The sequence below is a fragment of the Gallus gallus genome, chromosome 19 (assembly GCF_016699485.2).
Source record: "Gallus gallus isolate bGalGal1 chromosome 19, bGalGal1.mat.broiler.GRCg7b, whole genome shotgun sequence".
Classification (NCBI taxonomy): Eukaryota; Metazoa; Chordata; class Aves; order Galliformes; family Phasianidae; genus Gallus; species Gallus gallus.
In genome coordinates, this window is record NC_052550.1 from 5,266,278 (window position 1) to 5,292,710 (window position 26,433).

General features: G+C 56.8%; 6 protein-coding genes across 7 annotated transcripts; 5 read left to right on the forward strand and 1 right to left on the reverse strand.

The window, feature by feature from the left end:
* The first annotated feature begins 9,748 nt into the window (after positions 1 to 9,748).
* Positions 9,749 to 10,837, forward strand: CCLI5 (chemokine). The gene is given in 3 exon segments (NM_001321492.1): positions 9,749 to 9,854; positions 9,996 to 10,110; positions 10,229 to 10,837. Coding segments are annotated over 3 exon segments (294 nt in total). The 5' UTR covers positions 9,749 to 9,781; the 3' UTR covers positions 10,335 to 10,837.
* Positions 10,838 to 11,823: 986 nt separating this feature from the next.
* Positions 11,824 to 13,041, forward strand: CCL1 (C-C motif chemokine ligand 1). Its single transcript, NM_204776.2, has 3 exons — positions 11,824 to 11,956; positions 12,239 to 12,356; positions 12,750 to 13,041. Exons 1-3 carry the CDS (start codon positions 11,884 to 11,886, stop codon positions 12,847 to 12,849), a joined length of 291 nt encoding a protein of 96 aa, NP_990107.2. The 5' UTR covers positions 11,824 to 11,883; the 3' UTR covers positions 12,850 to 13,041.
* Positions 13,042 to 13,586: 545 nt separating this feature from the next.
* On the forward strand, positions 13,587 to 14,684 carry CCL26 (C-C motif chemokine ligand 26). Its single transcript, XM_415780.7, has 3 exons — positions 13,587 to 13,738; positions 13,991 to 14,099; positions 14,263 to 14,684. The coding sequence occupies exons 1-3, from the start codon at positions 13,636 to 13,638 to the stop codon at positions 14,354 to 14,356; spliced, it is 306 nt and encodes a 101-aa protein (XP_415780.3). The 5' UTR covers positions 13,587 to 13,635; the 3' UTR covers positions 14,357 to 14,684.
* Positions 14,685 to 15,540: 856 nt separating this feature from the next.
* Positions 15,541 to 18,745, forward strand: LOC101750143 (PHD finger protein 7-like). Its single transcript, XM_040650372.1, has 9 exons — positions 15,541 to 16,722; positions 16,822 to 16,913; positions 16,997 to 17,098; positions 17,325 to 17,449; positions 17,530 to 17,692; positions 17,820 to 17,926; positions 18,015 to 18,128; positions 18,357 to 18,475; positions 18,604 to 18,745. Exons 1-9 carry the CDS (start codon positions 16,581 to 16,583, stop codon positions 18,630 to 18,632), a joined length of 993 nt encoding a protein of 330 aa, XP_040506306.1. The 5' UTR covers positions 15,541 to 16,580; the 3' UTR covers positions 18,633 to 18,745.
* Positions 18,746 to 18,852: 107 nt separating this feature from the next.
* CCLI7 (C-C motif chemokine ligand 17) lies at positions 18,853 to 20,039 on the reverse strand. The gene is made up of 3 exons (XM_015296022.4): positions 19,897 to 20,039; positions 19,527 to 19,635; positions 18,853 to 19,363 (listed from the first exon to the last, which is right to left on the reverse strand). Exons 1-3 carry the CDS (start codon positions 19,967 to 19,969, stop codon positions 19,270 to 19,272), a joined length of 276 nt encoding a protein of 91 aa, XP_015151508.2. The 5' UTR covers positions 19,970 to 20,039; the 3' UTR covers positions 18,853 to 19,269.
* A 2,001-nt stretch (positions 20,040 to 22,040) lies between these two features.
* Positions 22,041 to 26,380, forward strand: LOC112530082 (PHD finger protein 7-like). 2 transcript variants are annotated; one of them, XM_040650369.2, is made up of 9 exons: positions 22,041 to 24,357; positions 24,457 to 24,548; positions 24,632 to 24,733; positions 24,960 to 25,084; positions 25,165 to 25,327; positions 25,455 to 25,561; positions 25,650 to 25,763; positions 25,992 to 26,110; positions 26,239 to 26,380. In XM_040650369.2, exons 1-9 carry the CDS (start codon positions 24,216 to 24,218, stop codon positions 26,265 to 26,267), a joined length of 993 nt encoding a protein of 330 aa, XP_040506303.1. In that variant the 5' UTR covers positions 22,041 to 24,215; the 3' UTR covers positions 26,268 to 26,380. The 2 variants fall into 2 exon arrangements, with proteins under 2 accessions (XP_040506303.1, XP_040506302.1); XM_040650368.2 differs by having other exon boundaries at positions 22,041 to 24,548.
* Positions 26,381 to 26,433: the final 53 nt, after the last annotated feature.

The following is a 26,433-nucleotide window of genomic DNA, read 5'->3' on the forward strand; positions in this document are numbered from 1 at the left end:
GGCTGCAGGGCAGCCCACGGGGAGGCACGGGCAGAGAGAGCATTAAGAGGAAAAGCAGCGAGTGCATTAACGCAGCGTCCAGACCCCATCACGCCAATGGCCTGCGGGGTTCATAGGTTTTCATAACACAGATTAAATACAGTGACAAGGGTTTTGTTGGTTTTTTTTTAATCCTGTGCTGGAAAATGAAGGCTTGGAAATGGAAAAGGCGGAGATCCACCACTCCAATGCCCCACACTGCCCCATCTCCTGATGCTGTGCCCCAGGCTGGGAGCCCATTGCTTCCACTTCTCAGTGTCGGAGCAGGAAGGAATAAACTTCCCCCAGCCCCAGTACATAGAACCAAACGAGTTTTTCCTAGGATGAGATTTTCCCATTGCACGCTTCCCTGCTGAAGGACGAGCAATAGGCACAGCACTGCAGCTGGGGACACTGGTCTGCATTTTGCTGGGGGCAGAGGATCCCTTCTGCCTCCAAACATGAAACAGTGTGTCTGGGAGCAGGAAGCTTGCAAGATTGGCTTGTCCCAATGATCGCCCCAAACCCTCATTACTCTGCATCTACAACATCAGAGCCAAGTCTACCTTCCTTCCACCTGCCACCAATTTGGGGAGGAGCATTTTCCAACTGCCCCAAAGCAAATCTCTCTTCTCTCTTCTCTAAAGCTTCCATGGGCAGGTGGTCAATCCCATTTCCTATCGCTCAAGGATGCAGAGTGCCTTCAAACCCCATTGCTCTTTGCAGCAGCCCTCGTGCTCCAGGGCCAGAGCTGTGCACTTTGATAATTCCTCTAGCACTACAATCTCCATAATGAAAGGGGTTTGGGGTGTGGGTTGGGTTTCCCAATGGACAGATTCATCCTTTGAGTCCCATGGCCCCTTGTGCACGTGTCACCCAATGGGGACCAACAGCTCCGGCCAATGGGGAGTGCAGAAAAAGAAATTAAGTTGGGGATTAAGAACCCATCCCTACCAAATGACAAACGCTATCAGATAGCAGCACAGCCCGCTCAGGTGGGCTGATGGGAGATAAGGTCCGGGTGCTGTCGCAAGCGGAAAGCTCTCCAGGAGGAATATTAAACCTCACCGCAGAAGGTTTGGAGGTTTATCAGCATCTTTTGATGGTAATAGATTTCTGTAATAACCTGACTTTATTACTGGAAACAATGTGAGAATGCAAAGTACCTTTGCGGAGCATTGGAAGCATTTCCCAAATTTCAGGGCATGAGTAAATCCCATTGCAGCCCCATAACCCCCCCTCAGACCTGAGCTGGCACTCCTGCCCTCGCCAGCCATAAATATGGCAAAGAATATGGGCTGACAAATAGTTTAATTCTATTTCCTCTTGACCGAATCACTTTCAGTAAACAGGTTACATGCTTGACAGGTAATATTTGTACATATTTGGTGAGGAAAAACACAGCGCTGGTGTTAAAGCTGTGCCTGCCGTTCATCCTCCAGCCCATAGCAGTGAGCTTAGGGGGAAAAGTGGAGCACGGGTCAGGAGCAGAGGGGGAAAGGGTGCTCTGGGGGGCCATGAGGCATCAGATTCTCTTCATTTTGACCTTAATCTGCTGGGGAAGGTGCCATAAGGGGGGTCCCCAAGGGATGCTTCATCCCACAGCATCCTCACACCCACTTCTTCCTCGTCCTCTATGGGGCTCCTCTGCATCTGTCCTCTGCCCAGAGAGGCTGGGGGGGGGACTTAGGGGAAGAGCTGAAAGCAAACCGCCCTCTGGGAGCACTGAGCCAAGCTCTGAGCCATCCCTATGGGGTTATTTCCTGAATTTTTGACCAAATCCACTGGATCTCGACCTTGATTCGCTGTCTCATTTCCCCCTGCCAACCCAAAACCACACTTCTGCAGCTAAATAAAACCAAGCGCTGTTGTTCCCCACCACCAAAACCAAAGCTGGCAGCACCCCACAGCACCCCAAATCCCTGCCCCGAGCCCAGCTCCCACCAACCAGCACTGCACACATCACATTGAGTTATTCCACTGCCATTTCTGCGAATCGCCAGTAAAGGTTTCCACGTGCTGATTGTATCCACCCGCTATCTGGGGGCTTCCCACCCCATGGGAGAAAAAAAAGAAGGGGAAAAAGGCAAAGCTGCGCCTCGTTGTGCAGATCCATCTGTTTCCCAGCTTATAAACATCATTACGCAGATACCCATCTGAGCACCGATACCTGCCCGTCACCTGCACGCGTGGCGCAGCACTGCTGTGTCTCCTGCAGATAACGTTGCTATTAAATGTTCTCCTCTCCCCCAGATTTCTGGGCCCTGAAGTCAGATGTGGAGATGCCAAAAAATAAAATAAAATAAAATAAAATAAAATAAACCACACCCGAAAAACATTGACAAACTTGTTCGAGTTCTGCCAAGTGGTTCATCAAAGAAAATAAAAGCAGAGGAAATGGGAGTGCTTTGGGTTTTGCATCACAGACAGATGCTCTGCTTTGCAATCACTTTTTCTCTTTGAAGGAACCATTGGGGATGCTGAAAATACCCTGGAATCCACGCATCCCCCTCCAAAGGGTTTCCTTTCAGCCCCCCAAAACTTATCGTTTAATTAAATCAAAACACAAATGCTTTGATTAGAGCCCAAGACAGATGCATCTCTTTTTTTTTTTTTTCAAGCAATCTTATTAACAAAAAAAACCCCAAAGGCCATGGGGGTGGGGTTCCCTGCTGGGTTCTAGGGCAAGCAGAGATGGAGCAGCAGCAGGGATCCATGCGGTACCCAACTGGAGAGCACTTCCTGCATGGGGATGGGATGGGGATGGGGATGGAATTGGGGATAAGGATGGGGATGGGGATGGGATGGAGATGGGGATGAAGATGGGGATGGGGATGGAGATGGGGATGGGATGGAGATGGGGATGGGGGTGGGATGGAGATGGGGATGGGGATGGGGGTGGGAATGGAGGAAGGATGAGGGATCCTGCATCTATCTTCTCCCAGGGCATCTCTGGCTCACATATTCAGCCCTTCCCACTCAGTGCAATCCTCTTTTACTACTTTGTATACTGCACTAAATTTTGATTATTAATTTTTCACACTGGGGATGGCTGAAAATAGCAGCCAGGGCACAAACACATGCTTCACAACTTCTTCTGACCTCAGCTCCTTTATTTTCCTATAGAGATTATTTTTTGTTTCTCAGCTCATTTCAAGCCTGAGTTCCCAAGACGCTCAGCCCCAGATGCTCCCTGACATCTGCTAAAATCCTTCACAGTGCTGCAGGAGCCAAAAGGGGCTGGGAGCATCCGGAGCCATGCACGGGGCCATTTTGGGGCTGCAATGGGGCCAGGAAGGTGTTCTTCTCCCTGCACCGTGCTCCCCGTGGGATGGGGCAATGCTCAGAGCAGGGCATCCTCTGGCTGAGTTTTCCACCCAGTGTAGGAAATGCATTTTAGGGCCTGGCCAAAATGGGCTCGGTGCCCTCCACGTGCCTTAGCAGCACGGTCCATGCAGTGGGGTGATGCTGCACTCCAATTGCGCTCCTGGATGGAAAGACGCAGATGGAACCCAAACTGCCCGCAATTACAGGGCAATGTGCCTTCCTCCCTTCCCTTCCCATCCTGCTAATTTCAATTGCGAAAAAACTCCATCTGGGTAAAATATGAAGCCAGCTTTTTCGTTCTTTCTTTTTTTTTTTTTTTTTTTTTTTTGCATATTGAGAGTGTAGTGGATGTAAACCGTGTTATCTGGATGGCTTGCTGGCTTAGCACAGCCTCCGTTTTACCATACTAATGACTTTTTACACTCCAGGTAAAATCAGAACAAGACAAGAAGGTTTTAGAAAGCTCGTTCTGACAAATTCCTCACTGTAATTACTGGAGCAGAAAGAACTCATCAGCAGTACATGCCGTTGCTCCGGGCGCTAAAAGTCTCGAGTGGTGAATGGCCCAGATACGGCAGCCAGGCAGGTTCCCACGTAGACCGATGGCAGCATCCCGTGCTGCACGAGAAGTGATTTCATAGCCGAGTGCCTGCATCCTCCTCGTCCTCCCAGGGCAAAGCGGGTGCTGGCACCGTTGCTGGGCTCCGGGGTTGGCAGGTCCTCCAGTGGAGTGGGAGATGGCTTCACACTGCTGGGGAGGGGATGGAGTGTGGGATGCGGGATGCTGCCGGCTTCCAGCTGCAGGTGGGAAACAGCTTTGTGTGCAGAAACGGCAGCGTTCACAGCTCAGGAGATGCTCAAAGACCGTGGAAGGCATAAAACCCAGATTAAAGCCATTGGGATGCTATAGAATGTGGCACCGCAGCTCAGGATCCAGCAGGATGGAGCACGGGGACTGGCAATAGGACAGAAAGTGAGGATGGGGCAGTGCAGCAGGGTCCAATCCCAGATCAATTCCAAAACTTGGTCCAGAGCAAATGCACTGGGACTGAACCCTCTCACAGCTTGCACAAGGAGCCACTGGGTGAGGAAGGAGCTGGGAAGTGTGAGTCAGCTGGGGGCTGTAAACTTGCAGCAAAGACACTGCCCCACAGCAGGCAGGGAACCACTCTCTCCAGGCTTTGTTGGCACCTTCCCATTGCCATCCAACCAAGGACACTCCCATAGAGGGAAATGACCCCCAGGTATGGAGGGGGGGTCCCAAAGCCCAGGGCTGAGTCGTGCAGGCTGTCCAAATCCTGCTACACCCCCAGGGATGGCCAAGGTAAGTCAGTGGTTTGCAGGAGGGATGTGTCCCCTAAGCATCCCCATCCTCACCCCTGGCCCACATTGGCCAAGGATGAAGGAAAGGAAAAGCAGAAGGGGAAGACATCACACTGCCACACCTTGTCACTGTCACCAGGGCAGGATGGGGACCCCTGTGTGCTCTCCTTCTGCCCACCCAGCACAGTGATGGGTGACAAACCCTCAACCTTCACTCTTTCCCATGAGTTTTGGGACAGTTTCTCTCCTTGCCTTTCCAATCCTCCACCCTACTGTGTCCTGGATAGGCTTCAGGGAAGGGCCATGCTTGGGACTGCCACAGCTCTGAGCCTTTTCTTTCCTTCTGGGGCTCTTTTTCCTTTCTCCATGGTGACTGCACCATGAGTTTTGTACCGAGCCCAGTGGTGCCATGCCCACACTGCACAGCGCAGGGCTGGAGCACACAGGGGATGGGTATCCTTGCTCTTAATCTCTCTCTATCTCCTAATTAAATATTGATGGTACTTAAATATTCATAGAACATTTTGGCTCAGAGTTTTTATCTGTCTTCAGGCATACGTGAGGTCTTTGATGTGTTATTTTTCTGGTCACCCGGGGTCCCAGAAGCCTCCAGACTTGTCAACACTCTTTTGAGGATTTTTTTCCCTTTTTCCACATGTGATGGGTAAAGAGTTTCATTTTTGATCCCCTGCTTCCTTTTACACCATATTCTCTTTCATATTCTTTTTCCCAGTGTGGAGCAGCTCATGTCCCCCCATGCCCAGCATTTCCCATTGATGTTGAGCAGAGCCATATGTCCCCAGTTGGATCTCAGTATTCCATGCTGAGAGCGATGCCATGAGACGCAGGGATGGGGCTGATGTCCTTACGGCTCCTCCATCCCAAAAAATACCTTAAATGATCCCATTAGGGCTGGCGAGCTCCACCTTACCCCCAGGGATAGGGCCACAAAGCCACAGGGCTGGATGAGACCTACTCTGAGCAACCCCTCTCCCCCAGCCCCCCAAAGCCCTCGGTGGTCCCCTCCTGGTGGGTGTCACCTCTGAACCCCGGCAGCACCCACAGAGGGTGACGGATGGAGGGCAGCACCGTTCCTTGAGCAGCACTGACATCTTGTGCCAAAGGGAGGGAAAACAGCAGCCGAGGCTCGGGGAGATTTCCAACCTGGCAGGACGTCCATCTCCTCAGGCCAGCACGGACAGAAGCAAACTGTAAAACGACGACAAATAAGATGAAAAAAAGCCATGCTTCCCACCGCTTGTCTCCATTGGCAATGCTGCATCCAGCACCCCAACCCTTGGCATTCACTTTCCCCTGTGCAGATACAACATGTGTGTAGCTGGAGGAGCAAAGGAGAGGAAGGTTTTTCCCACGGCCTTCCCAGAAAACACTTGCAGAAGCACTTAAGGGAGATTTCCCATAGCGATGATCTCCTGCAGAAGGGCAGTGCTGCACAGTGAGCAACACAGCCGAGTTCCCCATCAACACTGTTCCTTGTTCCCCACTGATGTCACTCTCTGTTCCCTATTGATGCTGTTCTCTGTTCCTTATTGATGCCATTCCTATCAATTCCATTCCCTGCCCTCCACCAGTTTCATTCCCTTCCTTCCATCAGTTTCATTCCCCACCCTCCACCAGTTTCATTCCCTGTTCCCCATCCATTCTGTTCTCTTCTCCCATCACCACCAACCTTGGCTCCTGTGCCTGGAGAAAATCCAACCCAAAGAAAAAGCATTGAGATTTTTGGGTGAAGCCACAGACCTTCACCCAGAAGAAATGCAGTGCTGGAGGCACACGGAGAGCCCACCAAGGCCCCAGGGTGAAATTTTGGACCAATTTTAACCCCAGTTTCCCACCACAGAGGATTTCATGAGCATCTTACTTTATCTTTTGAGTTTTTTCCACCAATTAATGCTGCCTCTTGCCTCTCAGGCTGCTGGGAAATGATGCGTGTGCAACCTGCAGGCTCAGAAGTCAGAGTGCAGATAAGGAGGCAGGGAGTGCCTTTGGGTTTGGTTTTGAAAGGCCAAAGTTAGGGAGGGGGAAGATGACACTCACTCAAACAGCCCAGCCCCGATTGTTATCTCCAGCAGAGGAGTTTGGTGTGAAATCAGCTTTCAGCCAGGATGCTGGGGACTAAAGGACACAGAAATGAGTCACCAACACACAGTGGGGTTGCCTGGGGCAAGCAAGGTCTTCAGCCAGGGACAGATTGGACAGGAGAACCACCAAGGACAGAGCATCCCAAAGGGGATGCAACAAAGATCCTTCCCCATTTGGTCTGGAGAGAAGCCATCATCGCAGACAAAAGCTTTTTGCCTTTGTTTTAGGGGAACTGGGAACAGCTCTGCTATGGGGTTGTGAACTTGCAACCCACTGCAGTCCCCAGGGCTGCTGTTTTGGGTGGAAAGCCTTTCTTTTTGGGAATGCCCTCCCCAGTGTGGGATTGAAGGGCACCCACACCCCACAGCCCAGCACTGGGAAGGGGGAATACTCCAGCCCAGCCACCAGCCATGCATCCCAAAATCAACAGGTGGCCCCATTGCAGTGGAGATTTACAGCATAGCAACCCGATTTCAGTGGTTTTACTGAGTTTTTGGTTTCTGGGCTGCCTCAACCTGGTGATGTGGATGCTGCATCCCCGCTGGTTACTCATGATTGATGTCTGTGAATTTAGGACTTGGCCGTGACTTGGTGCATTCTCCCCTGGACAAGGACAACACCATCTGTTCCATACTATCTCTATATGGTTTCACCTCCCAGCAGCATCTAGGAGCAGAAGATGAGCCCATCCCCACAGCCTCTGGGCAGGCAATGCCTTGGGGGCTGCAAGCCCACTCCCACCCCTTTCACCACCCAGGTTTCAGGATGAGGCTCCGATCCTTACGGGGTTTTCTAGCCTCAAACAGAAACCACCACGTTTTGAGGAAGATAAAGGCATGTCTGCAGGTTTGCAGCTGCCCTCCCTGAGTGAGTGTGGGTTGTGACCACAGTGACTCAGAGCCACCTCTTTCCTGGGACAGGCGAGGGTGGACAGGTCTCATAGCAGGTTCAATAGAAAGCAACTCCTCCAGCAGCAGGGGAAGTCCCAGGTGGCCACAGGGGCAGCAGGGACCGTGTCAGCCCATAGGAAGGAAATAGCACAAGCGGGGTGTGCATTAAGTGCTTATCTCACCATCACCCCCAGCAAGATAATGGAAACACTGCTCTGTTCCAACCGAGACGGAGAGTTTAAAAGGAGAAGAATAAATCAAACAAATCCTTATGGCTTTATGGGAATCAGACCCGACCTGTCAGAGTGGTTTTGATTACAGACATTATTTTGGATGGCCCAGCTGCTGCAGCCGTCCTGTCCCGCAGGCACTGCACTTAGATCTCTGTCCCCTGGGGTTATCGATCAAATGGAATGAGGAGCGCTGCAGCATCAATAAAGCTTGGGTGAGCACATTGGAAAGAGCAGTGTTGCTGAATTCTGCTCAGTGCAGAGCGGAGGCATTGCCCCAGTCCAGCACCGGGCTCAGGGCAGAAGGAGGCTGCAGGGCTGGGAGCAGCATCCTCAGACTTTCCCGACCCGATGCATCCCATGCATGAGATTCTTGACAATGGGCCTTTCCCAGTCCAGTGAAACTTCTTCATTTTCCTTGTGTTTCTCTTTCTTTTCCTTAATGCAGGGAAAATACCATCGCTCGGGGGTTAAATATTTCCTATTTGGAAACAGCTTGTGCTGGAGAGGCTCCAGCAAAGCCTGTCTGAGATTTCCCCTTGGCCACATCCAGGACAATTTTTGCTACTGAAAGCAGATCCTAGGGCAGCACCGTGCCATGCTGTCACCAGGATGGGAGTGGGGCTCAATATGGTTTGGCAGTGAGGTTTCAGTCTGTCCTGCTCAGGGCCAGAAGACCTCAGGATGTGGGGATGAGATGGGGGAAAGGGATCCAGGGAGGGAAAACAAAGAGAGGAGTGTACACCATCCCAGCACCATCTGCTTCCCTCTGCTCCCTGGGCTGGGTCAATATGGAATTGGAGAAATTAAACCAGTGTTGAGCTGGGATGGGACATAGAAACACAGAACATCCCTTTCCTTGCACCCTGGAGCATCCTGCAGCTCTCTCACTGCACCCCATAGGCATACATTCCATCATAGCAGTCTGGGAGATTTCTGCAGCCAAAAGCTTGAGAATGATTTCTGGGAAATAGGTTTGGAGAAGCGAAACCAGAGGGACACAGAAGTACTTGTGGTCCCACCATGGAGGTGGGGATGATCACAGTCTTGACCAGTATCCACAGACCTGAGACCCGTGCCAGCGGGGCTCACATCAGTGCACATCTGCCAGCAGCTGGAGCTGTCTGGGCTGGGGAAGAGGGGGATTTGGGACAGCTGTGGGCAGACAAAGACCACTGGGGAAGCCCAGTCCAGTCTGTGCTATTTCCCAGCTCATCATGGCCAAGAACATGAGCTGCTTCTCTGGCCCCGGGGACAGGAAGTGGAAGCACCTGCCCAGCCTCACCCAGCCCCACAGGGCTCCAAAGTCCCCTGAACCAGCACAGGGCTGTGCATGTGCCTTCTGCAGCTGAACAAAGGCTATTTACAGCTTTTTTTTTTTTTTGGAAGAGAGTGTCAGGACTGAGACTGGCCATTTGCCTCCCCACTGAGACACAAATCAGGGGGACGCATTACTGTGCTCCCATGGACTGGCAGCTCCCTTCTTTGTCGGGACCATGTCTGGCTGTGTGGGACCCTGCACGGCTCTGGACACTGTCCTGTCCCATGCACCCCTCCATGGCCATACAACCTGCCCAGGGATTGGGGTGCAGAGCCAAACTGGAGGAACAAACTGGCCACCAGCCCCAGTGTTACAGGAAGAGATTTAGAAAATCCCAAGCCCCTCAGAGTCTGGGAGCTGTTTTTTCTTCTCAAGATGTTCTGGGATGGGAAGGATACCACCCACCCTCTATTCTTTGGGACACATCCAGCGATCAGGTCCTCCCCCTGTCCGCGCAACTACTAACCTCATGGGAGCCAGCACTGCTGCTGCACCATAAAAGCAGCCCAGCGGTCCCATCCCAAGCAGAAGGGAAAGCGGAGCAGCCCGCAGCCCTCCAACAGCCCAACATGGCCAAGGCAGCTGGGGCCTTCTGCATCCTCCTCCTCCTCACTGCGCTGTGCTGCCAGAGCCTGGCCCAGAGTAAGTGTGGCCACCTGCAAGACTGGGAATGGGAATACCAGGGAGAAGGGAGGGGTGCATGGGGTGCATTGCTTCATGCAAGGAGGCCGGGATGGGAACGGGGGGCCTCCAGGCTGAGCCGAGCTCTCATTCTCCCCCCAGGAGCCCCAGCTGTGCCTGACAAGTGCTGCTTCAACTTCCATACCAGAAGAATCAAAATGGACAACATCGTCGCCTGCTATGCCACCAGCCCCCAGTGCCCGCACCGAGCTGTCGTGTGAGTATCCCTGCCCTCCTGGTGCCATCAGCATGGCAGTGAGTGGTGCTGCTGGAGGACTCGCTGCCCTCAGATCTCTGGGTTAGGGGACTTAAATCCCTTTCTTCTCTCTGCACAGCTTCAAGGTGAAGAATGGCAAGGAGATCTGCACCCCAGCGGACAGGATGTGGGTGAAGAGGTACCAGCAGAGGTTCCAGGTCAGCTCCTACTCCATCCCCAGCTAGAAGAGCCACGGGAGCAGCGCAGGGCCCTTGGAGGCAGCCTCATCACAGAGATGGGAACACCAGGAGCAGTGCGAGTCCTCCCCATCCCAGCCCTGTGCTATATGGATAAGCAGCACTCACCTCCATGTTTTCTTTCCATTCATCCCACTGTGAGATCCCGGAGCTCTCAGCATCACTGTGTACAGATAGTTCTGTATCTCCTGCATCTCTCGCTCTTCTCCACCCTGAGACCATGGCTGGACTGGGTCTTAGGCAGGGGATGACTGCTTTGCATGTCAGCGTCACTGTGCTCCTCGGGCTTTTTGCAGTGCAGGGGTTAATAGGGAGTAGCATCACTAATGTTTCTTGTACAGCACTGTGAGCAGAATTAAACTCAACCTTGTGCATGCAAACATCTGGCTGTGCAAGTATCTGGGGAGCAGAAGAATTCCTGCTCTTGGCTTGCTTCGGGTGAGAAATGTCAGCTGTGAGAGCTGAACTCAGTAAAGGGCTGGAAAGAGATGACGTTGTGGTCATTCTTCTCAATTCCTTTTTTGAGAAGGATCTGGGGGTACATAGGGTCAAGCAGTGTCCACAAGGGACCTGGGGAAGCCACCTGCAAGAGGGGCAAGAGGTGGGCACAGCTTTGGTTGCCAAACCATGAAAAGAGGGGTCTTCCCCTGCTCCTCATCAGCCATCCCCAGACAAAATTCAACTTGAGCTGCACGGTTAGGCCCTGGTAACAGCTCAGATGCCAGGGCTGCCATGAGGAGATGCAATGGCCATGGCCACTGACGTGATCACCATGATGGGCACAGCCACCACTATGGCTGCCATGACAAACATGGGCATAATTACGGGTACAGCCCCCACTGTGGGCACCATGACGGACACACCCACCACTATGGACAGCACTATGGGCACAGCCACTACCACCATGGGCAACACCATGGACATGGCCACCACCATGGGCAGCAATACGGGCACAGCCACCACCAAGGGCACCGTCATGAGCATGGCCACCAATACGGAAAGCACCACGGGCACAGCCAAAACCATGGGCACTTGGCACTCAGCCATAGGGTCTGGGGTGGGCTGGCATGTGTCTGGACTCAGTCAGTGCCAAGCCAGTCACCTCGGCACAAAACTACAAGAGCAGCATCACAGTCAGGATGAGTTTTGAACATAAGCTCGCCCAGGTCTTCAGTGAGCATGACTATCATCCTGTGTGGTTTGTCGGTGGCAGCAGCTGAACCCAAAATAGACTGCAGGCTGCTACACGTTGCAGCAGCACAGGGCTGTGCTCACCAGACTTTCCAGCAGCTCTCAAGCACCATAGGCTGGGCGTGAAGGGGGGCTGGAACAGCACCAGCCAGGGAGAGGAATTTCCATTCCCCAATTGCCCTTTAGTAATAGTGACAAGTGGTTCTTCCCCTGGGGAGAGTCCAGAACTGTCATGGAAATCCTGGCCAGGGGCTATATAATGCCGAGGTACAGGCAGGTAGCACTCAGCAGCACCAAACCAGCAAGAGCTACTGGTTTCTGGAGCTGACAGCCACCAAGATTGGACATGAAGGTCTTCTCCTTGGTCATGGTCACTCTGCTGCTCGCTGCTGTCTGGACTGAGAGCTCGGGCAAGTCCTGTAAGTATACCAGCACGGAGTCTTAACCCATGTCCTGCTGCAGGTTTGGGGTTGGGGATGGAGGGACAGCTTCAGCCCCTGCTTCTGCTGTGGGCTTTGGGTGCCAAGGAGTCAACACAGGCTTGGAAGGTGTTTGTTAATGACAGCTCGTTCCTGGGGATTTCTTGTAGGAGAGGAATATGGGGGCAAACTTGCAGAGCTGGAGACATGGCAGGGATCCTCACAGTGGGGGGAGCGGCTGGGGTCAGGCACGGGACAGCACCAAACCCTTCCTCCTCTCAGTCCGCAGCTCCTACAGCTCCTGCTGCTACAAGAACATGTTCATCCAGAAGGAAATCAACACCTCGCTCATCCGCAGATATCGGGAAACACCCCCAAACTGCTCCCGCAGAGCTATTATGTGAGTTCCCGAGTCTCCAGCCTTCATCCCCAGCCTTCCTCCCCCAACCTCCCATGCCCAGCCTTCCTCCACCACCCTTCCTCCCCAGTCTTCCTTCCCATTACGCTCCTCGCCATCAGCCACCCTCCCTGTGCTTTCACTTCCCAGCAGGGATGTCCACAGTACGCCTCTCTCAGGGTGCTATGTGCTGAGTTCTATCCACTTGTTCCTCCTCCCCTCGTTGCTTTATTCCCAATCTTCCAGCAGCCCCTCATTTCAGCAATAAAAATGGGAAGGAGACCAAGGTTTAGAAGGAATTTGAGGGTGCTAGAAGTCAGAAGTTTTGGGGATGCTGGGGATGATGCTGCAGGGTAGGGGAGAACACCCCAGCTAACCCAGCCCCTCTACCCACAGCGTGGAGCTGAAGAAGGGGAAGAAGTTCTGCGTGGACCCTGCAGAGGGCTGGTTCCAGCAGTACCTGCAGGGAAAGAAGCTGAGCAACACCTCAACGTGAGCTGCCACCAACACCAGCTCTATTTCTTTGTACTCTGTTGATATCTATTTCTTGGTACCTTGCCGTGACCTGTTGGTGTCTGTGATGTCTCGTTAACTTATGGAGCCAGCTCTGCCTTGTCCCCATCTGTCCCACCTCACACTACTGTACAGCTCTACTGGGATTTAATAAAGCTACTTGCTCTGAACTACACCTGTGTGCCTGTAGTGAGATACGAATCCTGCACTGGGAAAGAGAGGTTGCGGTGGGGTCTGCCTCGCTGCAAGGACCTGGGAACAGCCCAGAAGGCATTAGGAAACGTGAAACCAGAATAGTGAAGGTTAAGATGAAGTCCGGTCCTGTATGCCCACCCGACTGAGTAGACCCTGCCTGGGTGTGAGTTTAAGGGTGCTCTGCACAGCTGTTCACTCCATGGGATCCTGATTTTGACTGATGTTGGATGGCAATGGAGAAATGTTGAGTTTGAGTGGATTCAATGCAGGGTCAATGCAGAGCAGACAGGTGGGTGTCACAAGGCTTCAGGAGCTGGCCAGTCCCCACTGGGCACTAAAACAGAATCTGAAAGCAGTGGCCCAGTGGCCAACACTTCCCCTTTTGCAGCTTTATTGCCCCAGCTCAGCAAAACTGCAGGAATTATGAAATAATTTCCTAGTTATTATGTACTCTTCTTTATTTCTTGAAACCCTTCCCCCTCCTGGAGGCTGGGGATAAAAGTGGCAGTGCAGCAGGGGCTGAGCATTGTGCAGAGCAGAGCCCTGCAGCCACCCAGCTCCAGCCCCGCTCGCCATGCCAACGTCCCGCAGCACCATGAAGGGCTCCGCAGCGGCCCTGGCCGCTCTGCTCCTCCTGGCCCTCTGCTCCTCGGCTGTGGCCCAACTGCTGGATTCAGGTATGGCTGTGTCCCTGTGTCTGGGTGCCCATCCCTGCCAGCCTGGGAGCCCCATTCTCATGGATGGGACCTTCATAGTGGGCTGTGGGGGACTGCCACCAGTGCTGGGGCTCCGTCTTGGAGAGAGGGGCTCTACGAGTTTCCTTGGGAGATATGACACAAAGGGGTGCATGTGTGATGGGAGATCCTTGTGAAGTCCCAGGTAGGGCATCTGTGGGGTCTCACCAGGGCTCTGTTTCTCTCTCTTCACAGATGGCCTACCCACAACCTGCTGCTTGTCCTACGTTCAACGTCCCGTCCCACGCAACCTCATTGCCTCCGCCTACATCACCAGCAGCAAATGCCGCCTGCCAGCGGTGATGTGAGTATCCAGTCACAGCTGGGGTGGTTGCAGTGTGATACCATGACAGTATCCCAGAGCTCGGAGGGTGCTTGGGAGGGGACGGGAGTGTGGCTGGGGACACGTGGGTGCTGCCTGCAGGACCCAACACTGTGTGAACCTAACGCTGGTTTTCTCCGTGCAGCCTGGTGACCAAGAAAGGGAAGGAGATATGTGTAAACCCCGAGGAGTCCTGGGTGCAGAAACGCCTGGAACTCTTGCAGAACCAGGAAAACTGACCTTTTGTGGAATCACAGAATCATTAAATGGTTGGATTGGAAGGGAGTTCACAGCAAACCCAGCTCCAATCCCTGCTCTAGGCTCCTGCCTGCCCCCCCCCCAGCAAGCTCAGGCTGCCCAGGGCCCATCCTGCCTCGTCTTGGGCATCTCCAGGGCTGCGGCACCCACATCTCTCTGGACAGCAGTGCCAGCATCTCCCCATCCTTCCCTCCTACTGTCCCACCAACGCTAAGGAAGTGAAAATACAGAGATGATTCAGAACACAACAAAATGCTTGTGGAGGAGTCAGGAGCTCTGATGCCTAAATAAAATTCTTGCATTTGAAAACACTTTGTCTCTCTGTTGAAGCCCACCACCAACCAGGACAGCTCCATGGAGGCAGCCAGCTTGCAGATTTAAGGATGCCCTGCACAGCTGTTCCCTTCATGTAATACTGATTAGTGCTGATATCAGATGGTAATGGAGAAGTGTTGGGTTTGAGGGGAATTGAGGTTTGTTTTTCTTTCCCAGGAAGGAGGAGGGAGTTAATGCTGAGGGCTGCAGAAGGAAGGGTGCATGGTGGCAATGAGGATATCCAGTGATCAGCAAATTGCTGTCGGGGATGAAGGAATTTGAATCGTGTGTTGGGTACCCGTCAGCAAATTCCCTAGAACCAAGAAGTGCATGAAAGCACAGCTGCTTTTGAGCTTGTGGAGTGCAGTGTGGATGGAGCAGCCTTCGTCCACCCAACTCCCATCAGGGCTGCAGCCATGGAGCTCCACGTCCCAGCCTGGCTCACACTGCAGGGTCAGTGCAGAGCAGCAGGGTTGCTGTCACATGTGCCCCACTGGGCACTAAAACGGAATCTGAAAGCAGTGGCCCTGTGGCTGGTGCTTCCCCTTTTGCAGCTTTATTTCTGCAGGGGTTCTGAAATAATTTCCTAGTTATTACACATTCATATTTTTCCCTTGACACCCTGTACATGCCCAGTGGCCAGGGGAAAAGAGTGGCAGTGCAGCAGGGGCTGAGCATTGTGCAGAGCAGAGCCCATAAGCCAGCTGGCTCCAGCCCTGCTTCCCATGCCCGTGTCCTCCAGCACCATGAAGGGCTCTGCAGCTGCTCTGGCTGCTCTTCTCCTCCTGGTCTTCTGCTCCTCGGCCACGGACGCCTTTCCTATTGGCAGTAGTGCTAAGATGGGTCTTACATTTTCCCCTTGAGGCAGCAGGAGGCACTGTCCCTACTTGGTAGCGTTCTGGGTTCTGGAGAATCCCCATCCCCATGGATGGAACCAGCATGGCGCTGAGTGTGGGCAATTGCCACGAATGCTGGTGTTCAGCTTTGGAGATGGGGTCTTCTGGGGGATATGACATGAGTAGGGGGTGGCTGATGGCAAATCCTCAGGGAGCCCCGGGTACAGCACCTCGCCATGGCTCTGTTTTTCTGCACCCACTGATGGCATCCCCTTAATCTGCTGCTACAGCCTCATTGCCTCTGTCTACGCCACCAGCAGAACCCGCTCCCAGCCAGCACTGACGTGAGTACGCAGACAGGGTTTGGAGTACGACACCACGACTCTGACCCACAGGTGGCCAGGAGGGGATGGCAGTGTGGTTGGGGACATGTGGCTGCTGCAATCTGGACCCAGCACCCCATTGCCCCAGTGGTGCGTTTCTCCCTGCAGCGTGGTCACCAACAAGGAGGAGAAATGAGCAGACCTGGAGCAGTTCTGGGTGCAGGTACTCCTGGAGGTCTTCCAGAACAGCAAAGCTGCTCTCCCACCACCGCGAAGGAAGTGAAAACACGGAGATGATGCACAAGACATCAGAATGCTTGTTGAGGAGTCGGGTGCTCTGATGCCTAAGTAAACCTCTTGCACAAGGAAACTAGGATTGGGTGGTTTATTTGCAACACCATCTTCAGTCCACATCCTTCCATGATTTGTGAGTTGGTGTGCGTCCAACTCCCTGTTGGAGTTCAATGCCACCCAGCACGGCCCAGGGGGCAGATGTGGGCATCCCAAACCCACCCCTCAGGGCCCCCAGCGCCCCGCGAGCGCTCACATCCCCGCCCCGGGGCTCTGCTCATTGTGACATCGGCACCGCGTCACCAACACGCGCCTTCTCACTGTGACATCACAGTGTGCAGGGCTGCCTCACACAGCGCACGCCCGTGTCCCCCCATTCCCGGCTAGCTCTGGATCGAGGAAGCAGCACCGCTGCTTTGCTCCAGAAGTAAAGCCCAGGAATGGACCCGAGGTCTCAATGCCTCAGTGCGCCACAGGCCAATCCTTCCACCCACCGCCCTGCAGCACGGCGCAGGGCACGGGCAACGCCCGAGCGGGAGCCGTCCCCCCCAAAAAAGAAGCAGCGCGTCTCTGAGGACGAAGGTGAGTGCAGAGCATCCCCAGAGGGGACGAGCCTCTGCCATGTGCTGGTGTCACCCTGCTGCCATGCTTGGGGTGACATTGCCCTCGTCCTCATGGCAGGGTGCGGGCTGTGCAAGCGGACAGACTACGACCCCGATATCTATGGAGAGACGTGCCGGCAGGACAGGCTCTGCGTCCATGAGAACTGCCTGGTGAGCCCCAACCCCCGGCCCCCGGCCCTGTGCCAGCCGCTGCCCCCCAGACGCAGCAACAGCTCCCCGCTTGCCTCCCGCAGTACCACGCCAGCGGGCTGTACCAGCACGGCGCTGACGATGAAGGATTCTTCGGATTCCTCCTCCCCGACATCGAGCAGGCGCTGCAGCGCGTGGCAGAGAAGGTGAAATAGGACGACGTGTCCCCACCTCGGTCCCCGTGCCGCGTGGCTGGGAGGCTCCAGCAGAGCCCTCATTGTCCCAAAAGACCCATCGCTGCCCTGATCCAAATTGATTAGTGCTGCGGTGTCCCCAGCCATGTGGCCCTCTAGATCGCCACCGTGCTCTGCTGGGCAAGGGTCACCTGCGGGTGCACGGCACTGACGCCCAGCACCGCACTGCTGTCCCCAGGTGTGCTGTGTCTGCCGGCAGCGGGGCGCCTCTGTCCGCTGCCATCGCCGGAGATGCTCCCGCACCTTCCACTACCCGTGCGGAAGAGAACGCGGCTGTGTCTCCCAGTTTTTTGGGGAGTACAGGTGAGTGCGGGCACCCGCACGGCTGCAGGAGGGACGGGGCAGGGGGCTGAGCTGAGCTGCCGCCTCCATCCGTCCTGCAGGTCCTTCTGCTGGCAGCACCGGCCGACGCAGCAGGTGCAGCCGCTGAGACAGCAACGCCCCCAGTGTGCCATCTGCTTGGAGGCGGTGCAGGGACGCCCCTGCTACAGGACCCTCATCTGCCCCTCCTGCACCAGCGCGCATTTCCACCGCCACTGCATCCAGGTAGGCGGCATTGCCGCAAGACCTCAACAGCATCGTCCCCAGCACCACCCAACCCCGCAACCCTGGCGTCATCCCCAGCCCTGGGGCAATGCGTAGGGCCCCCCGGCTGATGTTCCCCCTTCTCCAGGGCCAAGCTCTGCGCGCTGCCCTGCACCACTTCCGCTGCCCGCTCTGCCAGGACATGCAGACCTTCCAGGCCGAGATGTTCCGTCTTGGCATCAAAATCCCTGACAGGTCAGCACCCACCACCACCCTGCAACCACCCGGCCCCCTCCCACCTCCCCTCGCACCGCACTCAGCTGTCCCCGGATCCCTCCCGCAGGGATGCAGCCTGGGAGGAAGAAGGAGCCTTCAATGAGCTCTACCAGCGGCACAACTCCTGCGATGCCAGCCTGTGCCTGTGCTCGCTGGGACGGGACTACTCAAACAACACGGGGTGAGTGTGCTCTGACCCCAAAGCCGTGGCGGCGTGGCGCCTTCATCCCCTCCTTCCAGCTGGGATGGAGGCTGGCCGGGATGCTGCGCTCAGCACGGCACGAGCTGTGCACTGGTAGCTCAGTGCCAGCCACCAGAGTGGGAGTGGCACGGACCACCCCAGGGCTGGCATCCCACAGCCCCGGCACCCCTGGTGACCGTGCGGCTCGGGCTTCTGTCGCTCCCCCAGGCCTTGGAGGATGCTGCTCTGCAGCTCCTGTGCTTCGTGCGGGACTCACCAGCGCTGCTCTGCCATCCCAGAGGACTCTGAGTCGTGGGAGTGCAGCGGCTGCAGTGGTGTGGGCACCGGTAAGAAATGCAGCACGGGGTCCCCATAGACACGTGGCCATTTGTCCTCGGGTTGGAGATGTCCTCCCCGTTGGAGCCACGACGGGCACACAGATGTGCACCTGCGCTCATCTCCACGCACCTTTCAGCCCCTTCCGTGTCAGCCCCGGCGCAGTGATCCCTGCACAGCACCCCAGCTCCTGGCACTTCGGCTCCAGCACGACAGGCTGCCATGCTGCAGGGACACCCCGACGCCCAGCTGCCTGCGCAGCCCACAGGAAGCCCCGCGGCCACTCCGCTCTCCCAGCCGACCACAGGAGAGTTTGCTGATGTGGCGGAGCACTGCAGGACGAAACATCAACGCCGCTACTGCTACTGCAGGGAACCGAGACAAAGGGTTTTGATAGTCCAAGTAATTTATTTTGGCATCAAAACTCCTGACTCCTTACTGGACTGCTGCATCTAATTGTGACTGCTGCCCAGAGAGGCTCTGGATGCCCCATCCCTGGAGGTGTTCAAGACCAGCTTGAATGGAGCCCTGGGCAACCTGGACTGGACTGCATCTGGAGGATCGGGGTTGGAACTTGGTGATCCTTGGGGTCCCTTCCAACCCAAGCCTTCCTATGATTCTATCATTCCATGTGTTACACTATTCTTCCATTGACACCTTTTCTGTTGCTTATCAAAATAAATACTTAAATTAACATAAATAAGTTAAATACATGAAGTTTCCTGTTGAAGAAGGCGCAGTTCAAGTGCTCTGGTGCGTGAGTGGTGCTGAGGACCAAGTCCAGTGGCGGGAGAGCAGGATAGGGTCAGTTTTCTTGCTCCTGCAAGAGTTCCAGGCGTTTCTGCACCCAGGACTCCTCGGGGTTTGCACATATCTCCCTCCCTTTCTTGGTCACCAGGCTGCACGGAGAAAACCAGCGTTAGGTTCACACAGTGTTGGGTCCTGCAGGCAGCACCCACGTGTCCCCAGCCACACTCCCGTCCCCTCCCAAGCACCCTCCGAGCTCTGGGATACTGTCATGGTATCACACTGCAACCACCCCAGCTGTGACTGGATACTCACATCACCGCTGGCAGGCGGCATTTGCTGCTGGTGATGTAGGCGGAGGCAATGAGGCTGCGTGGGACGGGACGTTGAACGTAGGACAAGCAGCAGGTTGAGGGTAGGCCATCTGTGAAGAGAGAGAAACAGAGCCCTGGTGAGACCCCACAGATGCCCTCCCTGGGACTTTACAAGGATCTGCCATCACACATCCAACCCCTCGTGCCATATCCGCCAAGGAAACCCGTAGAGTCCCTCTCTCCAAGACGGAGCCCCAGCACTGGTGGCAGTCCCCCACAGCCCACCATGAAGGTCCCATCCATGAGAACGGGGCTCCCAGGCTGGCAGGGATGGGCACCCAGACACAGGGACACAGCATGACCCGACTCACCCAGGTGGGCCACAGCCGAGGAGCAGAGGGCCAGGAGGAGCAGAGCGGCCAGGGCGGCTGCGGAGCCCTTCATGCTGCTGCGGGACGTTGGCACGGCGAGCGGGGCTGGAGCTGGGTGGCTGCAGGGCTCTGCTCTGCACAATGCTCAGCCCCTGCTGCACTGCCACTTTTAACCCGCCGCTGCTGGGCGGGCACAGGGGTTCAAGGAATAAAGACTGAAGTGCATCATGCAAAGGAAATTGCGTCAGGATCCCCAGATTTTGCTGAGCTGGGAATAGAAAGGAAGCCGCCAAAGGGGAAGTGCAGGTCACAGGGCCACTGCTTTCATGGAATCATAGAATAGCAACATTGAATTATTACGGCTGGAAAACATGTGTAAGATCATCTTGACCAGCCATCCACAGATTCCATTCTGGTTACCACTGCATGGCCAGCACCGTCAGCCCCACACAGGCCTGCTCTGCTGCCACAGCACGGACACCCACAGACACCACCACCACTGCTGGCAGAAAAGCACTGCCGGAAGCAACATCCAAACGGAGCCACAGCTTTGCCTGAAATACCACTTCTCAATGTACCCCATGGCAGGGGAGCAGAGTTGGCTACAGAACAATGTCTTGTGCAGACATTCACCTCCGCATAACATATGAATGAGGCTGAGTTGACTCGAAGCCACCAGGAATGTCACTTCTGTCCTTTCTGATGCCACAAGCCGCAGCTCACTCTGGAAAGATCTCCCTTAAAATATCTGTACGCATATTCCAACTTAGAGTCCTCAACGGTTGGAGGAAACTGCCCCCAAAATCTCAGCCTGGGATATGGGGCAAACAGCTTTTAGGCTGCTCAGGGAACTACTTAGGGACGTCCCCTGGGAAGCTGCTTTTTGAAGACACCGGGATCCACCAGTGCTGGGCATGAGTGGGAGGACCACGACTGCGGTAATGATCCGCTCCCAGCCAACCGCGAGCTCGTGCGGGATTCGCAGCTCCACCGCCATGCACAGAAACCCGAGGGGCCCAGTGGGATTCATCCCAGGGTACTCAGAGAGCTGGCGACGGCACTGCGAGGCCTCTCTCAGTGCTTTCCCATCTGTTCTGGGGATCTGGAGAGCTCCCGGTTGACTGGAAGCTGGCAAATGGTCCAGTTTTCCGGAAGAGGAAGGAAGCAGAGCCTGGTAACTCCAGGCCTGTCAGACTCAGTTTGGTGCCTGGCAGAACGATGGAGGAAATTCTGCTGGGAGTTACTGAACAACAGCTGAAGGACAGCGTGCCCATGGGTCACAGCCAGCACCCCTTCACGAAGGGGAGGAACCGTTTGACAAACTTCATTTCCCTTCGCGACAAAGCCACCATTCTAGTTGACCAAAGGAAGCCACTCGCCGTTCTCTCTTTGGATCTCTGTAAGACTTTATTACTTCGCACCCTTTGTCTCTGCTTTACCAAATGCCCAGCACACAGCTAGGCAGAAACGTGACGCGATGGGTGAGCAGATGGCTGATGGGTCGGGCCCCAGGGTTCTAAAGGTGGGGGTCCATCAGGCTGCCGGCCCGGCACCAGCAGCGTTCCCCAGGGCTCCGTTTTCGGGCCAGCTGTCTTTCACGTTTTCATCGGTGATTTGGGTGCAGGGCTGGGAGGTGTTCTGAGCGAGTTTGCTGCTGAGGCTGAAAGCAGAGATCTCTGCTGATCGCAGAGAGATGTGCACGGAGCTGAAGCAGAGCGAGCGCGGGCTGCTGCAGCAGGGAAGGGGCAGCCGTGGTGTCAGCACAGCCTGCGGGACGTGACTGCAGAGCAGCCCTCAGAGAGGGCCCGGGGAGTCTGCACAGCCCTCTCAGCCCTCGGAGGTCCGTATGCGGGCACGCAACGGCCCGGGCCCGCCTGCCCCGCCGGCTGCCCCCCGCGTTGTGTTATCACAGAGCGATGCCGTCGCGGGCCCGGCTGAGAAGAGCAGCGCGCCCCGCAAGGCCGGCCCGCGCAAAATGGCGGCGCCACGCGGCGTCCCCCAGCCGCGCTTTCCCGCCCGGCCCCGCTCCCCGTCGCCGCGCGCCCCGGGCGCTGATTGGACACCCGCGGGGCTTCGGCCGCCGTCTCCTCCCCTTCCGCCCACAGCGCGTTCTGCACCCCCCGGGCTGTTGGGGGCACAGCTCCGTGCACAGCGTGCTATAGCGGAGAGAAGGACTGCACGTCCTTCCTTCGTGGCACCTGTGCTGCTCATGGCGGCTGCGGTTCCTCCCAGGAGCAAAGGGGCGGCGCTGATCTCTGCTCCATGGGGACAGCGGCAGGGCCGAGGGACGGCACGGAGCTGTGTCAGGGGAGGCTCGGGCTGGATAGCAGGGAACGGTTGTGCCCCGGAGGCCGGTGGGCACGGAGCAGCTCCCCAGGGCAGCGGGCGCAGCCCCGAGCTGCCGGAGCTGAGGGAGCGTCCGTGGAACTCCCTGACACGCGGCCTAACGCTGGGTGCTGCTGTGCGGAGCCAGGAGCTGGGCCGGGTGAATCTCAGGGCGCCCTTCTGCCTAACACCAGTCCTAACATCAGCCAGAACCGCGCACAGGAGGATCAGCTCCCTCTCCCTGCAGCCCACGCTCCTTTTCGTGCAGCCCACGGGGCTGTCAGCCTTGTGGGCTGGCGGGGCACACTGCTAGCTCGCGGTCAGCCGCTCTCTGCAGGGCTGCTCTCCAACAGCTCAGCCCCCAGCCTGGACTGGTGCATGCGGTTGTTCCTTCCCAGATGCGGGACCCTGCACGTGCCCTTGTTAAAGCTCGAGACATCCTGCTCTGCCCACCTCCCCAGCCGGTGGAGATCTCTCTGAACAACTCACTCCATGGGATGACCCTAATGAAAGGTGAAAGGTCACAGCTGGCTTTAAAGACGTGCCTGAACGTGGCACGGAGGAGCACCCAGAGTCGAGGCGACCTTCCTGTCTGCGCTCTGCTGTTTTGGATCAATCTCCCATAGAAGCACCTGGGCCAGGATGCCGTCGTCACCCCAAGGGGATGTGTGGAGGTCAGGGCTGGCCCCGGAGAGCCGAGCCCACCCTGGGAAGTGGTGGGATGTGGGCATCCCAAATGTGTGCAGCACATTGGTGGGATGTGTGCAGCAGGGGCTGAGCATTGTGCAGAGCAGAGCCCATAAGCCAGCTGGCTCCAGCCCTGCTTCCCATGCCCGTGTCCTCCAGCACCATGAAGGGCTCTGCAGCTGCTCTGGCTGCTCTTCTCCTCCTGGCCTTCTGCTCCTCGGCCACGGACGCCTTTCCTATTGGCAGTAGTGCTAAGATGGGTCTTACATTTTCCCCTTGGGGCAGCAGGAGGCACTGTCCCTACTTGGTAGCGTTCTGGGTTCTGGAGAATCCCCATCCCCATGGATGGAACCAGCATGGCGCTGAGTGTGGGCAATTGCCACGAATGCTGGTGTTCAGCTTTGGAGATGGGGTCTTCTGGGGGATATGACATGAGTAGGGGGTGGCTGATGGCAAATCCTCAGGGAGCCCCGGGTACAGCACCTCGCCATGGCTCTGTTTTTCTGCACCCACTGATGGCATCCCCTTAATCTGCTGCTACAGCCTCATTGCCTCTGTCTACGCCACCAGCAGAACCCGCTCCCAGCCAGCACTGACGTGAGTACGCAGACAGGGTTTGGAGTACGACACCACGACTCTGACCCACAGGTGGCCAGGAGGGGATGGCAGTGTGGTTGGGGACATGTGGCTGCTGCAATCTGGACCCAGCACCCCATTGCCCCAGTGGTGCGTTTCTCCCTGCAGCGTGGTCACCAACAAGGAGGAGAAATGAGCAGACCTGGAGCAGTTCTGGGTGCAGGTACTCCTGGAGGTCTTCCAGAACAGCAAAGCTGCTCTCCCACCACCGCGAAGGAAGTGAAAACACGGAGATGATGCACAAGACATCAGAATGCTTGTTGAGGAGTCGGGTGCTCTGATGCCTAAGTAAACCTCTTGCACAAGGAAACTAGGATTGGGTGGTTTATTTGCAACACCATCTTCAGTCCACATCCTTCCATGATTTGTGAGTTGGTGTGCGTCCAACTCCCTGTTGGAGTTCAATGCCACCCAGCACGGCCCAGGGGGCAGATGTGGGCATCCCAAACCCACCCCTCAGGGCCCCCAGCGCCCCGCGAGCGCTCACATCCCCGCCCCGGGGCTCTGCTCATTGTGACATCGGCACCGCGTCACCAACACGCGCCTTCTCACTGTGACATCACAGTGTGCAGGGCTGCCTCACACAGCGCACGCCCGTGTCCCCCCATTCCCGGCTAGCTCTGGATCGAGGAAGCAGCACCGCTGCTTTGCTCCAGAAGTAAAGCCCAGGAATGGACCCGAGGTCTCAATGCCTCAGTGCGCCACAGGCCAGTCCTTCCACCAGCCACTCTGCAGCACGGCGCAGGGCACGGGCAACGCCCGAGCGGGAGCCGTCCCCCCCAAAAGAGAAGCAGCGCGTCTCTGAGGACGAAGGTGAGTGCAGAGCATCCCCAGAGGGGACGAGCCTCTGCCATGTGCTGGTGTCACCCTGCTGCCATGCTTGGGGTGACATTGCCCTCGTCCTCATGGCAGGGTGCGGGCTGTGCAAGCGGACAGACTACGACCCCGATATCTATGGAGAGACGTGCCGGCAGGACAGGCTCTGCGTCCATGAGAACTGCCTGGTGAGCCCCAACCCCCGGCCCCCGGCCCTGTGCCAGCCGCTGCCCCCCAGACGCAGCAACAGCTCCCCGCTTGCCTCCCGCAGTACCACGCCAGCGGGCTGTACCAGCACGGCGCTGACGATGAAGGATTCTTCGGATTCCTCCTCCCCGACATCGAGCAGGCGCTGCAGCGCGTGGCAGAGAAGGTGAAATAGGACGACGTGTCCCCACCTCGGTCCCCGTGCCGCGTGGCTGGGAGGCTCCAGCAGAGCCCTCGTTGTCCCAAAAGACCCATCGCTGCCCTGATCCAAATTGATTAGTGCTGCGGTGTCCCCAGCCATGTGGCCCTCTAGATCGCCACCGTGCTCTGCTGGGCAAGGGTCACCTGCGGGTGCACGGCACTGACGCCCAGCACCGCACTGCTGTCCCCAGGTGTGCTGTGTCTGCCGGCGGCGGGGCGCCTCTGTCCGCTGCCATCGCCGGAGATGCTCCCGCACCTTCCACTACCCGTGCGGAAGAGAACGCGGCTGTGTCTCCCAGTTTTTTGGGGAGTACAGGTGAGTGCGGGCACCCGCACGGCTGCAGGAGGGACGGGGCAGGGGGCTGAGCTGAGCTGCCGCCTCCATCCGTCCTGCAGGTCCTTCTGCTGGCAGCACCGGCCGACGCAGCAGGTGCAGCTGCTGAGACAGCAGCACCCCCAGTGTGCCATCTGCTTGGAGGCGGTGGAGGGACGCCCCAGCTACAACACCCTCATCTGTCCCTCCTGCACCAGCGCGCATTTCCACCGCCACTGCATCCAGGTAGGCGGCATTGCCGCAAGACCTCAACAGCATCGTCCCCAGCACCACCCAACCCCGCAACCCTGGCGTCATCCCCAGCCCTGGGGCAATGCGTAGGGCCCCCCGGCTGATGTTCCCCCTTCTCCAGGGCCAAGCTCTGCGCGCTGCCCTGCACCACTTCCGCTGCCCGCTCTGCCAGGACATGCAGACCTTCCAGGCTGAGATGTTCCGTCTTGGCATCAAAATCCCTGACAGGTCAGCACCCACCACCACCCTGCAACCACCCGGCCCCCTCCCACCTCCCCTCGCACCGCACTCAGCTGTCCCCGGATCCCTCCCGCAGGGATGCAGCCTGGGAGGAAGAAGGAGCCTTCAATGAGCTCTACCAGCGGCACAACTCCTGCGATGCCAGCCTGTGCCTGTGCTCGCTGGGACGGGACTACTCAAACAACACGGGGTGAGTGTGCTCTGACCCCAAAGCCGTGGCGGCGTGGCGCCTTCATCCCCTCCTTCCAGCTGGGATGGAGGCTGGCCGGGATGCTGCGCTCAGCACGGCACGAGCTGTGCACTGGTAGCTCAGTGCCAGCCACCAGAGTGGGAGTGGCACGGACCACCCCAGGGCTGGCATCCCACAGCCCCGGCACCCCTGGTGACCGTGCGGCTCGGGCTTCTGTCGCTCCCCCAGGCCTTGGAGGATGCTGCTCTGCAGCTCCTGTGCTTCGTGCGGGACTCACCAGCGCTGCTCTGCCATCCCAGAGGACGCTGAGTCGTGGGAGTGCAGCGGCTGCAGTGGTGTGGGCACCGGTAAGAAATGCAGCACGGGGTCCCCATAGACACGTGGCCATTTGTCCTCGGGTTGGAGATGTCCTCCCCGTTGGAGCCACGACGGGCACACAGATGTGCACCTGCGCTCATCTCCACGCACCTTTCAGCCCCTTCCGTGTCAGCCCCGGCGCAGTGATCCCTGCACAGCACCCCAGCTCCTGGCACTTCGGCTCCAGCACGACAGGCTGCCATGCTGCAGGGACACCCCGACGCCCAGCTGCCTGCGCAGCCCACAGGAAGCCCCGCGGCCACTCCGCTCTCCCAGCCGACCACAGGAGAGTTTGCTGATGTGGCGGAGCACT

What these genes read in the sequence shown, in the direction of transcription:
- LOC112530082 (XM_040650368.2), top strand. Translation starts at nt 24,216, where the DNA reads ATGGACCCGAGGTCTCAATGCCTCAGTGCGCCACAGGCCAGTCCTTCC. An exon ending in TCCACCGCCACTGCATCCAG is followed by an intron (nt 25,328 to 25,454) that starts GTAGGCGGCATT and finishes CCCCTTCTCCAG; the next exon opens with GGCCAAGCTCTGCGCGCTGC. An exon ending in CTGCAGTGGTGTGGGCACCG is followed by an intron (nt 26,111 to 26,238) that starts GTAAGAAATGCA and finishes CGCACCTTTCAG; the next exon opens with CCCCTTCCGTGTCAGCCCCG.
- LOC101750143 (XM_040650372.1), top strand. Translation starts at nt 16,581, where the DNA reads ATGGACCCGAGGTCTCAATGCCTCAGTGCGCCACAGGCCAATCCTTCC. An exon ending in CAGTTTTTTGGGGAGTACAG is followed by an intron (nt 17,450 to 17,529) that starts GTGAGTGCGGGC and finishes TCCGTCCTGCAG; the next exon opens with GTCCTTCTGCTGGCAGCACC. An exon ending in TCCACCGCCACTGCATCCAG is followed by an intron (nt 17,693 to 17,819) that starts GTAGGCGGCATT and finishes CCCCTTCTCCAG; the next exon opens with GGCCAAGCTCTGCGCGCTGC.
- CCL26 (XM_415780.7), top strand. Translation starts at nt 13,636, where the DNA reads ATGCCAACGTCCCGCAGCACCATGAAGGGCTCCGCAGCGGCCCTGGCC. An exon ending in GGCCCAACTGCTGGATTCAG is followed by an intron (nt 13,739 to 13,990) that starts GTATGGCTGTGT and finishes CTCTCTTCACAG; the next exon opens with ATGGCCTACCCACAACCTGC. An exon ending in TGCCGCCTGCCAGCGGTGAT is followed by an intron (nt 14,100 to 14,262) that starts GTGAGTATCCAG and finishes TTCTCCGTGCAG; the next exon opens with CCTGGTGACCAAGAAAGGGA.
- CCL1 (NM_204776.2), top strand. Translation starts at nt 11,884, where the DNA reads ATGAAGGTCTTCTCCTTGGTCATGGTCACTCTGCTGCTCGCTGCTGTC. An exon ending in TGAGAGCTCGGGCAAGTCCT is followed by an intron (nt 11,957 to 12,238) that starts GTAAGTATACCA and finishes TCCTCCTCTCAG; the next exon opens with TCCGCAGCTCCTACAGCTCC. An exon ending in TGCTCCCGCAGAGCTATTAT is followed by an intron (nt 12,357 to 12,749) that starts GTGAGTTCCCGA and finishes CTCTACCCACAG; the next exon opens with CGTGGAGCTGAAGAAGGGGA.
- CCLI7 (XM_015296022.4), bottom strand. Translation starts at nt 19,969, where the DNA reads ATGAAGGGCTCCGCAGCCGCCCTGGCCGCTCTGCTCCTCCTGGCCCTC. An exon ending in CTCGGCTGTGGCCCACCTGG is followed by an intron (nt 19,636 to 19,896) that starts GTGAGTCGGGTC and finishes CTCTCTTCACAG; the next exon opens with ATGGCCTACCCTCAACCTGC. An exon ending in TGCCGCCTGCCAGCGGTGAT is followed by an intron (nt 19,364 to 19,526) that starts GTGAGTATCCAG and finishes TTCTCCGTGCAG; the next exon opens with CCTGGTGACCAAGAAAGGGA.